The sequence below is a fragment of the Podarcis raffonei genome, chromosome 10 (assembly GCF_027172205.1).
Source record: "Podarcis raffonei isolate rPodRaf1 chromosome 10, rPodRaf1.pri, whole genome shotgun sequence".
In the NCBI taxonomy this organism is placed as follows: domain Eukaryota; kingdom Metazoa; phylum Chordata; class Lepidosauria; order Squamata; family Lacertidae; genus Podarcis; species Podarcis raffonei.
The window spans coordinates 51,057,186-51,071,187 of NC_070611.1; the positions used below are offsets into that span (position 1 = coordinate 51,057,186).

The 14,002-nt window shown below is 45.9% G+C and overlaps 1 protein-coding gene across 2 annotated transcripts in view; it reads left to right on the plus strand.

Annotated features, from left to right (window-relative positions):
• The window catches only part of SYN3 (synapsin III), a 177,363-nt gene extending 163,917 nt beyond the window's left edge, over positions 1-13,446 (plus strand). For both annotated transcript variants that reach the window (XM_053407333.1, XM_053407334.1), the window contains 6 exons: positions 516-618; positions 5,602-5,736; positions 8,713-8,785; positions 9,711-10,008; positions 11,643-13,018; positions 13,355-13,446. In XM_053407333.1, the coding sequence (XP_053263308.1) occupies positions 516-618; positions 5,602-5,736; positions 8,713-8,785; positions 9,711-10,008; positions 11,643-11,775 (742 nt within the window). In that variant the 3' untranslated portion in view covers positions 11,776-13,018; positions 13,355-13,446. The remainder of the gene's footprint in view (positions 1-515; positions 619-5,601; positions 5,737-8,712; positions 8,786-9,710; positions 10,009-11,642; positions 13,019-13,354) is intronic.
• The last annotated feature ends 556 nt before the right edge of the window (positions 13,447-14,002 follow it).

The following is a 14,002-nucleotide window of genomic DNA, read 5'->3' on the forward strand; positions in this document are numbered from 1 at the left end:
TCTGATCCTGCAGGGCTGCTCTTGTGTTCCTAGTAATAATCTGACCAGCCCACTATGTGACCACAGACATTCACAGTCCTGTGCACACAACACATTTGTTTTAACAACTATGGTGCTAACTGGCTGGAGGACTAATTGTGTGCTTTGAGTGCTGCATAGACACCATGCCCTTCAAACAGAAGCACTATATTGAGAGAAGACATTTTGATTATCACAATAGATAAGTAAAAACTCTAGACAAATAAACAGGCCAATTTCTCTTTGTGTTTGCCCAGGATTGCTTCCTGCTCTCTCACTAGGTTGCAGAGCTGTTGGCTATGGCCAGAAAAGTGATGACGTTAATGCCTAGGAAATCAACTGCAGAATTAATCTATGGGGTCAACCATGCATTCCAAGCCTCATAAGATGTTTATATATTTGGCTGGAAGTTAAGAAAACTGATTATCTCTGAAGAGGGGGCTACTTTGGGTTATTTTTTTGCAGTTTCTACAAGCAATCTTATGTGGTTTTTGCAGATATCGACTCTGGGCAGATTCCGTTGCAGAGATGTTTGGAGGCCTTGACATCTGCGCAGTCAAAGCTGTCCACAGCAAGGATGGAAAAGATTATATAATAGAGGTGAGAGGTTGAATGAGTGGCCTGTAAGCATCATTCAAAAAGGATGTGTAACGAAGTATATATTACATTATTTGACACACACAGAGGCATGCATGTATGTAGAAACTCCTGTGTATGGCAAGTGCCCCTGTGTATGGCAAGTGCCCCTCATTCATTTATTCTACCACGCTCCATATATTCAATGCACATTCATTTAATAGAAGCACAGAGTATATCTGACAATGGACTTATCCACACTTAACTTCTGCCCTGCGCTTTCTAAGTCAGCACTTTCCTGGTCTGTATCTGAGTGCCTCCCCCCCCACACACACACACACCGCTTTCCCCAGGAAAGCCCACTCTTTAATGCTGAATCAGAACAAATGGCTTGATCATAGACTCATAGGTATCTCAGGCTGTTCTCAAGCCACGTATCTCTGGGTCTGTAACTAGCAGATCTCTCAGAAATTAGCTGGCCTGAGATGCTATTAGCAGGGATAGCAAAATGAAACTGACATGTTCAGAGGCATTCTGCCTTGGGGAGACCCACATGCTGGGGAGAAACAACAGAGAATGCCCCTCCCCACTCGAGAGTCCTCTCCAGGTGTTTGAGAAACAGAACACTCAATTATCAAGGAATCATTTTCCAGGAAGGAATCTTTGAGGTCCAACCCCTCTGCTCAGTGCAGGATCTCCAATGCAGGATACAACTACAGTATCCCTAATAGCCATCAATCCTGTTAAATACCTCCAGCAAAGGAAAGCTCACCATGGCTGTCTGTACAAAACAAGCTGCAGGAAATTTCTTCTAAGGTTTAGGCAAAATCTGCTTCCTTGAAATTTCCATCCAATGGTTCTAGTCCTGCCCTCTAGAGCAATAATATGTTGTGTCTTCTGCAGGACACATATTTGAACCTTAGCGGGACCTTGCCATGGCCCATCCAGGTAGTGCTTAGATTTTTATGTTCTCAAGACCATGCAAGCCTCTTAGGAACATGAGTCAACTTGAGATGTCTATCAGTTGGGAGTGGGGAATGCTATGAATGGAAATACTAAATGAAAAAGCTCTGTGTTGACCTGAAGAAAGCATAATATTTTCAGCAAGCACCTCTAAAATAACGTTTCCAGGTATGTGAAATACATTTGTTCATGTCACCGTTGTCCCTCGCCTGCCCTGCAGTGGTCAGAAAGCTGAGAGTGGGGAAAAGAGAACAGAGAACCCCATCCCTTTTCTCCCACCGTCTCCTCCACTTCTGCATTAAGACAAGGCTAAACTTCTTGCCATTTTCAACTGAACAAGGATGCTGGCAGGAAGGAAGGAAGGAAAGAGCTGATTAATCACATCAAAGGAGTGGTGGGTAGAATGGCAGAAAGGATAAACACAGAGCAGTAGCACAACTCTCACAGGAGGCTGGCTGAGTCCAAAGAGCAGCAAGACAGGCGGCATTACTGATTGCCACCTGGCCAAATAAATTACTCTGGCCTGCTCCTGTGTGTTTAACATCAGCAGATAGGTAGAAATCAGCAGGCACAGCTTACCATTTCATTGTGCAGTACTAGGTGCCTGTAAAACAGAGATGGCCAAACTGTGGCCCTCCAGATGTCAGACTATAGCTCCCATTAGCCCTGGACACTGGCAGGAACTGATGGGAATTGTAGTCCAGCCACATTTGGAGGACCACAGGCTCCCCAAACCTGCTGTAAAAGATAGCAGCACAAAAGGAGCAAAATGGGGGTGTCAAAACAAAGATTTATGGTGTGTCTTTGCTTGATCTTTTGATACCTGCATTGGCTACAAATGAAATGATTATTAAAGGCTCTTCAGTGGGACTTGTGGGGGGCATTAACAGGTGCCTTTGCCCCTATGTGTTAATTTTGCTCCCCTGTTGTCCTGCTGAAATGAAACCTCTGAACTCTTGAACTGGAGGTGCAACTTATTTGAGATGGTAACTAAAATGAAAGAGGAACTCCCCAAGGAGTCTGTGGGTGGCATGAATAATGAACTGCTGTGTCCCAGGAACACACACCAGCTGGGACAAACCATGGCTGGAAAAGCTAGCCTTTTGAAGTGAGGCCTGCCGTGCCAAGGGGGTCCTTGCTGGTGGGAGTTGGGTCGGTCAGGCCACTGGAGAAAGGGGTGGGCATTTGAAAAAGAGAGATCGTTTTTTGTATATATTGTTGAAATTTCTCAAAGCTGAAATTGGAGACCTGCTCAGTGGGGGGAGGACATCATCAAGGCAACTGTGCGGAAGAATGAGCAAGTGTCCTTGGTTACTGTGTGAGGATGCTGGAACGGAGACACGGTGTCTGCCCTGCTGTAAACTCCACCAACGCAGGAAGATGAGCAAAGCCGGCTGAATGCTACATCCAGGGCCACTGACACTTCCAGAGAGCTGTACGTGGGAGAGCACTCTCCCACCCACTGAGCTTGGGGAAGCTGATGAGAACCACATGAGCCCCGTGGCGATGGCACATTCTTGCGCTGCGCAAGTATCCTGTAAGAATCGGTGGCAGGTCAAAGGTTGTGTGAGACAAGTGTGCTGCCAGGAGAGGAAAATATGCTTGCTTTAGGCTTCTCTGATGTCCCTCCTTTTCTTGCAAATCATCTGAGACCAGCTACTGGCACGGTTGCTGCTGGGACACTTTCAAGGGTGGCCAGAAAAAGCTGTCCCACTAGTGCCCTGGTACAAAATTCAGTATGAATTGGGGTAGGGGACAACAACGTAGCTCCAGAATTATGGTATAATAATATCATAATCATTGTCTTAAAACGTTGGAAGGGAGAAGAAAGTAAAAGAGACGGCAGAGGGATTCTGCCTCTGGGTAGGACTGGGTCTTAAAGCCTTAGGGAACCACTACCAGTCAGGGTCAACCATGCTGAGCTTGGAGTCAGTCTAAGGCTACTCCTAACTGAGGTTCAAAGCACAGGAAAAGGCCAGGGCACTTTTTTTCTGATCAGTTGGGAACCCCAATAGCCAGAATTGCCCATCTTGCCACTGTTTGGACTTTGCTGGCCTCCCAAGAGCTTTGTGTGTGTAAACCCACTTATCATTTTGCCATTGCATGAACCCACCATCCCTCTGATGTGGTGGAATTGGCGCTTGCTTTCCTTCCTTCCGGTCAGCCAACCTCCCTGCTCTTCTTAACTCCTGAGAACAGCAACAAGTTTAGCCTTCATGTCTCACCACAGTACACAGAGGTCGAGGAGATAGCGAGGGAAAGGGGTATGGGTTCCCCCCCATCCTTTGCCCATCTCCCTCCCTCTCCCTCCAAGATACCTTATCAGGAGAGAGCAGCTGTAGCAGCAGGACACAGCTGCTGACCTTGCGCAGTGGTGAAGGCCGGAGCCACATGGGACGCCTGCCTCTGTTTTGTCTCAGCGTTACATGGAAGTCTTATTTTCAGGGAAGGAGGGAAAATGTTTCTGCTTTGTATACGCCAGCTTTGTGTCTAGCTTCACGTGTTTATCTCAGCATTGTAAGGTCAGATTTTATTTAATATCTGGCAACAAAGAAAACTCTTGTGCTAGTGTGGCAGAACTAACCAAAGTAGCCTCCATTCTCCTTAGGGACCTGTAGCTTCCTTTACTTCAGGGGTGGGGAGCCTGTAGCCCTCCAGACATTGCTGGACTACAAATCCCATCATCCCTTACCATTAGTCATGCTGGCTGGGGAGGCTGATGGGAGTTGGAGTGCAACAGCCGCAGGCTGCCCATCCCTGCTTTACATTATTACCGCTATTGGAGTTCACTAGCAAAATAGCCCTGCCTTTGGTGGGTGTTTCAAATACGCCGCAATGGCACAGCCTATCAGTGTGCCCTACTTTACAGAGGACAGTCCTCTGTGTGAAGGGCTGTCCAGTCCACATTTGGTTTAAAGAGAAAGAAACTTTAGAAGAAAGACCTTGAAGTTGCCCATCAGCAGCTGACACCTAGACCAAGCAGGCAGGCAGGCAGGCAAACATAAACACCACCTGGTCATAATCTGGTACCCTGCTATAGTAACATGCATTGAATTTCTATTTAAAGTATACATGTTTCTAAATGTGCTGGGAATCACAAGTGGGGAGAGCACTGTTGCTGCCTACTCCGTTCTGTGGACTACAGATGGCTCCTGTTTGGGGTGCCAGGCAAGTCCTTTTCTAGGATACTCCATTCCACCAGCACCCCATTTTCTCCCCCCCCCCCACTTCTCAATGAACACTCAGTATTTCATGGCCACTGAGCAAACTATTGGGCTGTTTTTGAAGCACCCCTTCCTTTATTTTAATTTTTATACTTCTGCAAACCTTGGAGTTCCCCCACTACTGATAACTTCCCTCGTGTGTGTGGATGTTGCCATTTTGACTGTGTAAGGATCTACACCCAGAAAATAAATTTGCTATTAGTATAATTAGGGTTGCCATATTTCAAAAAGTAAAGATGCAATTTTTCAATTGACAAAGCACCACATTTCAGACCCCCCCCCCACCGGCGGGCATCAATTCCGCCTTTCAAATCCCAGTATGGCAGCCCTAAATAAGTTAAATAACAATTATTATGTTGCTTTGAGTACGAAGTTTGCAGGGTACAATAGCCCCATCTAGTGATCACAAATCAGCCTGTGCCATTAGATGTAAATAGGGCTTCTATTTCCACATGGAATCTGAAGCTGCCAGGTTAGATAACAGGTGGGCAGAGGGATTGCCCAAGAGAATTGCCTGTGGCTCAGGTAAGCTAATTCAGGTTGACTCAGGGCTTCAATGGCTCCTCAATATGCTCCTCCCCCCTCCCTTTTTCAGACAGGCTGAAAAGCCTAACACTATGCTGAGTGAATGCTTACCTTAAGCATTACCAATTGGCAATCATGAAGGTATGCAATGATGGTCCTGCATCTTATCTGTCCACATTTTCCCAACTCTTGGGTTCTGCATTTGCCCCATTAGCTAAAGGTGTCTAAAGGTGGTTTGAAGGTGAGGATCTGGCTGCCACTGATATAAAAGGACTCACTTCATCTCTTTGTGCAGGTGATGGACAGCTCAATGCCTCTGATTGGGGAGCATGTGGAGGAAGACAGGCAGCTAATTGTGGACCTGGTTATCTCCAGAATGACGCAAGCCTGCCTGAGTGTGGGGTCGTCCCCTTCACCTCTGCGGCCTTGGGTAAGACCCCAAAGCCTGCATTTTCTCACAGTCCTAACAAGAGCTCAAGTGACCCAAAAATATTTCTAAATGCAGATTTTTTTCCAATGACAAAACAAAACGATGCTCTATAACTTAGTGGTTAGTGATACTAACATATAAATCCTGCATGTAGTTCTGCATGTGGGCTGCAGTTTGAAGGGGAAGACTAGAGAGGAGTGGCTTCTCTTAAGCCTAGAGCTGAGCACCTCAGCTGTCCAATGCAGTCCTCTCATCAGTCCTGCTCTGCTCTTTTCCTGGGGCCTTTTTGCCTGGCTGAAATGTAGCCTTGAATAGCAACCATGTTTTTTGATTGTCTGGATGAAAGATTGAGAGATGCATTAAGGAAGGGGGGCTACAAACCTCTGACTTGGATGTGCTTAGAATGTCGCCAACTGTTCAGAGGTAAAGGTCACAACCAATGCTCAACCCACTTTTGTCTTTGGCCCTGCCACCCTAGAAAGTTACACATGGTGGCACATGAGCCCAAGCACTGAAGAAAGTTCCCTACTCCTGTATTAACTCTTTGTCCCCTGAAATTCCCTTCCGAACAGCTTTTGAACCCCACTTCTACCTGCTAACAAAAAGGTACAGCTACATATAGTTCTGCCTACAATATATTCAAAGAATGTTGGAAGACTTTGATTGATTTGCATATGCTGTTTTTCCATTACTACTACTACTACTACTACTACTACTACTACTACTACTACTACTATATTTTGCAAAGAAGGACCTCAGAAGATGATCACAGGGTCTGGGTAGGTTCATATGGAGAGAAGTGGTCCTCAAGGTATTGTGGTTCTGAGCCATTTAAGGCTTTATATGTTAAAACCAACACTTTGAATTGGACCTGGAAACTAATTGGCAGCGAGTGCACTTGGGTCAGGATTGGTGTAATATGTTCAAATCATCTTGCCCCCATGAGCAACCTGGACACTGAATTCTGCACTAGCTGAAGCTTCTGAACAGTCTTCGGAGGCAGCCCTATACGTTGCAGCAACCTAACTTAGAAGGGGAAGAAATGGAGGCAGTGAAATATTTTACTTTCTTGGGCTCCATGTTCACTGCAGATGGTGACAGCAGTCACAAAATTAAAAGACGCCTGCTTCTTGGGAGAAAAGCAATGACAAACCTAGACAACATCTTAAAAAGCAGAGACATCATTTTGCCGACAAAGGTCTGTATAAGTTAAAGCTATGGTTTTCCCAGTAGTGATGTATGGAAGTGAGAGCTGGACCATAAAGAAGGCTGCTTACTGAAGAAATGATGCTTTTGAATTATGGTACTGGAGGAGACTCTTGAGAGTCCCATAGACTACAAGAAGATCAAACCTATCCATTCTGAAGGAAATCAGCCCTGAGTGCTCACTGGAAGGACAGATCATGAAGCTGAGGTTCTAATACTTTGACCACCTCATGAGAAGAGAAGACTCCCTGGAAAAGACCCTGATGTTGGGAAAGATGGAGGGCACAAGAAAAAGAGGACGACAGAGGACGAGATGGTTGGACAGTGTTCTTGAAGCTACCAATATGAGTGGAATATGGAAGACAGGAGTGCCTGGCGTGCTCTGGTCCATGGGGTCACAAAGAGTCGGACACGACTAAACAACAACATAACATAGACAACAGTGATTAGGCCTGTAATAGGGGTCAACTGGGCCACCAGCTGAATCTGGTGGAAGCCTCAAACGACAGCAGGAGGACCCCCAAGCTATGTACCACCTTCTTCAGAGGGAGTGTAACCCCATCAAGAGCAGACAACCTCCCATCCATCCAATCTAGGGAACCACCCACTAACAGTGCCTTAGTCTTGTCAGGATTGAGCTCCATTTTCTTGGTTCTCATCCAGTCCACTACAGAGGCAAGGCAATGGTTCAGCACACGCACTGCCCCACCTGCAAATGTAAAGGATAAGTTGAGCTATGTATCATCAGCATATTGCTGACAATGTACTCCAAACCTCTGGATAACCCCCTCAGCGGTTTCACGGAGATGTTAAACAGCATGGGGGATAAAATCAAATGCTGAGGAACTCCACATTGACGGCTCCACAGGGCCAAACAGCACACCCCAATCATCACTCTCTGGAAATGTTAATCCAAGTAGGACTGGAACCAGTGCCTCCTACCCCTAACTTGGATGGGATGCTTTCCCTTATTATAAAAGGGAAATATGCCAAGAAAAGTGGTGGAAACAGCTGGAAATGATCCTTTCCTATTTATATCTCTATGCACAGTTGCCGAAGCACATGGAGCTGGGGGTGGGGTGTTACAGATGCACATGAATACACCCTACATGACAGGTTCTGGGGCACATGCCCCAATTAAACAAAGAAAGCAGACTCTACCTGCACAACCTCTGCACTACAAACATCTGTGGTTATGGATTATGCCTGCATCTAATCACCGTATTGGCCTGGATATAAGCTGTGCCCGCAAATATGCCACACCTTTAAAATTTGGCTGCTTGGGAGCCGTGGACGGGACATGCGCCATTGCTCTGCACTGCTCGGGGGGGGAGCCGCACCGCTTTGACAGTGCCGTAAGGTCACAAATATAAGCTGCATTTTAACTTTTCATGATCGGAATTTGGGGGGAAAGGTTCAGCTTATACTCAGGCCAATACAGTACCTGGTTGCAGGGGATGTTCCTTCAAGCAGTTTAAATACACAGTACCATCAATTTTGAATGCCCTGATCACGTGTCTCATCCCACCTAAACAGGTATTTTATGGCACTGTCAAAGCTGACATCACCGGAGGTGACCAAGCCCAAGTTTCTGAATGAAGTCTAGAGAAACATATTGCAGCATGCACCCCAATTTAGGGATTTCTACACCAATCCAGAGTTCAGCTTCCTTGGAACGATGGTCATAGAGGAATGTAGTGTCTTTGGAGTATATGTTTTTATTTGCACACCTATACAACCTGATTTTTAAAAAACATTTTTTACCCCCAGCCGAAGTCACAGATGCAGACTCAGGCAGGACCCCAGCTTGGACCACTTTCCCAACCCCGACCACCTCCTCAAGGTACTAGTCATACTACACTTTACTTGCTTGTAAGTTCTGCAAGAGAATATAATGGAATCCTCTAGGAATGCAGAATAGAAGTAAGGAATTCCAGGGCTATAAGTATAGAATCCTAGAACTGTAGAGTTAGAAGGGACCCCAGGGTCATCTAGTCCAACCCCCTGAAATGCAAGAATCACAGCTGGAAAGCACAAACCAAGCACCAAATTTTATTTGGTGGGGGGGAGGGGAGGGGGGAGGATTTTTAAAACATCTTTATTCCTAGACAACATATTCTGGAATCAGTTGGATTCAATAGCAGAGACTCGCAGAACAGTAAGAAATACCAAAAATAGCTTTTGATGTCATAAATGGTATTTTGTTTCAGAAAAAAAGACTTAAACAACACTGATGATTTAAAACAAACAAACCAAAGTGATGGATTTTAAGTGCTGAGGATTGGATACCTAAAATGGAGGATATAGATATTTTATTAGTGGGGAATGATTAGAAAAGAGAAGAATGATAAATAGTTTTTAAAGGCGAGCTCTGTATTGTTAAGTTGCAGGAATGGATGACCTTGAAAAGATAATGGGCCGATATTATTTTGCATGACATTCCTGAAGGAGAGGCAAGCAGGGGATGGGGAGCGTGGATATCAAACACTGCAGCATCTGGAGATTGGTTTCCGCATGATCTGGGTTTGGTCTGGTCTGGTCTTTTGTACTGTCTGCGAGGAATGCGAATTCTATATTCAGATTTTGAAAAGGAAATTTGATGCAAAGCAGGGAGCCCTTAGCATTCAGCCATGCAGACGAATGGGAAACTGTACCGAAGGAAGGACTGTAATGCTAACAGCAAGGAGTCTGATTACCTTAAGGGAGATTGTTCTTGCTTCCAACATATAGCACTTGGTGTTTTCTTTAAGTGTCCCTCTTTGCTTTAGGGGGTCCACGCCAGCCTCAGGGATCACAGCCAGCCCGGACGGGAACTCCACCCCAGCAAAGGCTCTCTCCCCAGGGTCAGCAACCTCTGAGCCCCCTGTCCACCTCACCACAGCAACAGAGGTCTCCTGGATCTCCCCAGCAAACTAGATCATCCGCTGGAAGCTCACCAAGCCAACCTTCCAAACCAGGCACCTTCCCCCCACAGCAGCCTAGACCTCCAGCCCAAGGACGGGCTCCCAGCCAGCAAGGCTCCGGCGAACCAGCCAGGCAGCAGGCTCCTCCTCATCCTCATCTAAAGTAGGTGCCTTTTACAGTGAATATACTTAACATGACTATTGGAGTGGTGCGCTCAGATCAGTATGAGAGCGAGTCCAAACAAGGTGTACAGAAGGGGTCAGAAAGCCCTGAGGGACTCGTGCAACTGAGTAGTGAAGGCAACAACCCTCTCTCTCAAGTGGCAATAGCTTAATCCAACTATCAATTCCATAAAGGGGACATTTGTGTGGAGTTGAAACCCACTACTGCCTCCACCATTGTTGTGCCGGTTCCTTCACCCAGCTTGCTAACAAGATTCTGGCACTGTAACGCTAAAAAGCCCCCAACACAAACGACAAAAGGTCCATTAAGAGGAAGCTTAACCAGCAGAGAACTCTCATCTCCCCCTTTCCAAATTTACCAAACATATTCACAAGGCTGTGGCTGCTCCATATGACAGAAATATGATTCTATACTTTGCATAGCTGCTTTTAAGAGCCCTTCCTCCACTTCCATGTACAGTGTGTGTACACTGCAAAAAGAGGGAGACAGCAGGTGATAGCGGCAGCCCACCTGTGGCACGAGTGGACTCATTTTTGTGCACAGGCAGACCAAGACGCACAAGGATTGTTGCAAGGGATACGAAAAGCTCAGTGGTGTACCTAATAGTACAGCGCTAAGGAAGAGGAACCCAATCTTCATGACCACTCTGTAGGGATAGTTCACATATAAAGGCGCAAACTTCCCTAACTGAAACTTTCCAAAACACAGAGAGAACTCAAAATTTGCACTTTTCTAAATTGCAGAGCAAGCAGCCTGGGCGAGACAGGAGAAGAGTGGTCATTGTTACCCAGCTAACCTGGGGCAGGTTGCTTGGGCTTCAGGGGGGAGTCGTGGGGGGTAGTGGGAGGGGCTCATAGCTGCTGCAGCTGCTTCTCAGAGTGCCATGGCTCAGGGGATCCAGGCTGCTGCTGCCTGCTGGGAGGAGGGAGGGCAGAGGGGGAAAGGAAAGGAGAGGAAGTCAACCCACTTGCCACTGACGAATAGGCATCATTTTGCCCAGGGAAACAGCACCACTCACACTGCCTGTCTGCTCACTCGCACTTCTGAGCTGCTCTCTGGGCAAGCAGGAGGGAAGGATGGAGGCTGGTGCTGCCCATGGCCGCCCTGACAATCGTTCCACGGCTCCCTGGTTGAAAACCACTGTTCTAGGGCAAAGTGTGCCTAAAAATGCATGCATTTGTGAAAATAGCCTGCAGTCATGCCTATTAGGGGACACTGCTTGCAAAAATGTGAACTGCCTATGAATGTGCTTGTTTTCTTGAGGATTTTAATGATAATAATCTCACCTTGCTGAAGAAATGTGTAGAACTGTATTTAAAGATTGGGAAAATGAGAGCAAAAATTGACAGGTCAAGTTCGTACCCTTTGCACACAATGCCCACTATTACAAGATTGGATGCTGTAGTAGTGTAACACTCAGGAGTAGCAGGCAATGGTAGCTTCTGCTGTTATTTTCAGCGGCAGAAGGGCAAGGGTTGAAACTGAAGCCTGCTGGGCCCTGGAGCCTCCATAGCTGCCTAAATGTCTAGCTTTCAGCCCTCTCCCGTTTGCTCTTGTGAGAGAATTGGCCATATCTTCATTTTTTTCTTTAACCCACCCCCTCTCTCTTTCAGCAAGTCACAGTCCCTGACAAACACTTTCAGCCTCTCAGAATCCTCACAGCGGGGAATAGCCAATGAAGACGAGGCAAAAGCTGAAACCATCCGCAACCTGAGGAAGTCGTTTGCTAGCCTCTTTTCCGATTAATCTCTGCACATCAAGTGAGAGCAATTGTGGGCGGGGGAGTTACTTTTGCGGATTCATTCTTTTCTGTGTTTACCTTGAAATTGCCCAGGAGCATCTAGAGTAGTTTCTTGTAAAACCTATTCACATGGACAGCAAAAAAAACAACAGGGGGGGTCTTGTGCGCCCACCCATACTCCAGGCCCCCCCTCCCGCCTGCATCCATTCCCTATAACATCAGAACAAAGGCCTGCTATGCACATTCTTTACTCCCTACCTCAGGTTTGAGGAGTAAAGGCTACATATCTGGCAGTACATGTGAAGTTCTTCAAACTTCTAAAACTGCTATTTAGGCTAGGAGTGAGGAATATTTTTTTTCATCAAGAGCCACATTCCATCGGAGGCAGTATTAATAATGGCACTGTTGTCCTTTTCTCTGCCACCCTTTTTGCTGATTCCTCCCCTTACTCCCACCCCTTAGCATCCACATTTAGGCCAAGGTCTGAACATGGACCTTCGGCCACAGGCTTCCGAGCAGACATATGTATGGATGAGAGCCTGTGGCAGGTGGGGTGAACTGCTGCTGTTCATTCACCTTACAAATGGCGCTGTGTGTTCATACAAGTTCAGATTCTGCAAACAGAATCCCTTGAAGCTGTCTTTCTGGGTGTCCTTTTCACAGCACCTTAAGCACCAGTGTTTTAGTTTAATCAATTTGAAGGATCACAGCATTGATTTTTTTTTTAAAGAACCTCTGCTATGCAACAAGCTTTCCTACATAAACCCCAATGGAACCAGAACCATCGCTCCACGCCCAAAAGTGATAACTTTTCAGTGTATAATTTTTATATATTATTGCAAAGCAAGCTTTTTTTGACACAGAAGTGAAATCTTCTTGGCTGGCAGATTTTTTAAAAAATAAACCTTACAGAATTGTTAAGCATGTCCCAAACACATTATTAAAAAGAGGCAGAGCAATTTTCAGGGCCCTGCTAAAGTGGTTGACAGCCATCTGTAATTTAATGGCTGTCAAACCTTTGGATGGGAGATCCAACACATCCGTGGACACAGCATATTAGCATTGCAAGCTTCTCAAATTGGAGCTAGAACAGACAGCTTCTTTGGATGGATCCCAGGGAATGAGTTAAAATACCTAAATGCAATTTCATGTTAGTGGACCATCCACAGGTGGGGGAAAATATGCAAGTCTTTGCTTGCTTACAGCTGTAATTTAAAGTGCATTTCCAGTTCACTACAATGTAAAACAGTCATACAGTGGTGCCCCGCAGGATGAATGCCTCGCAAGACGGAAAACCCGCTAGACGAAAGGGTTTTCCATTTTGGAGGTGCTTCGCAAAATGAATTTCCTATGGGCTTGCTTCGCAAGACGAAAATGTCTTGCGAGTTCCTGCAGGGTTTTTTTTCCTCCCCCCCCCCTTTTCCCCAAGCCGCTAAGCCGCTTATCAGCTGATCCGCTAAGCCGCTTAAGAGCTGATCGCTAAGCCGCTTATCAGCTGATCCGCTAAGCCCGCTAAGCCGCTAATAGCGCTAATCCTCTAAGCCGCTAATGGGCTTGCTAATGAGATTCTTTTCGTCTTGCGAGGCACCACTGTATTTTAAGATAGAGAGCAATTGGAAATCTTTGAACCACACCTGGAATAGTCATTCCTGTAACTACAACAACTGAGTTCTATGAAGTAGATCACTTCCCATTTCAGCACTCTAAATTAGATTGAAGTTGCATGAAGTCACACCATGTACCCAGCTCACTAATCCTAACGTGTGGTTCACTCAGTTTTAAAACAAGCTGAATATGCAATTCTCCTGCAGAGCATTACTAATAGCCAAGCCCACAGATCTCAGTCCTGGTGCTACTTTTCATGCACTCTGCAAAGTCTGCCATATGGTGCATCACATTACATTGGGGAAACAGTAAACAAAGCAAGAGACATCACAAGCATTTTAATTTTAACAGCGATCTGGATTGCATTGAGACTTTGAAGAATAATTCAGCATTTGGAAATACTAATGGCTACGATCCAGAAACTTGCTGTTTATAAAAGAAGGTTTTGTTGTCTCGTTAGGCACAGCACTAGCCCATGTTATGCTGGGCTCAATGTTCATAATGACCTGATCTCAAAGGCTTTTATTTTCTTCAAAATGTCTTTCCAACAAAGCCATGTTTAACTCCAACTTTGCAATGTCATGAAGCACAGCAATATAACTCTGACTATTCTATCCCTTGACTGAG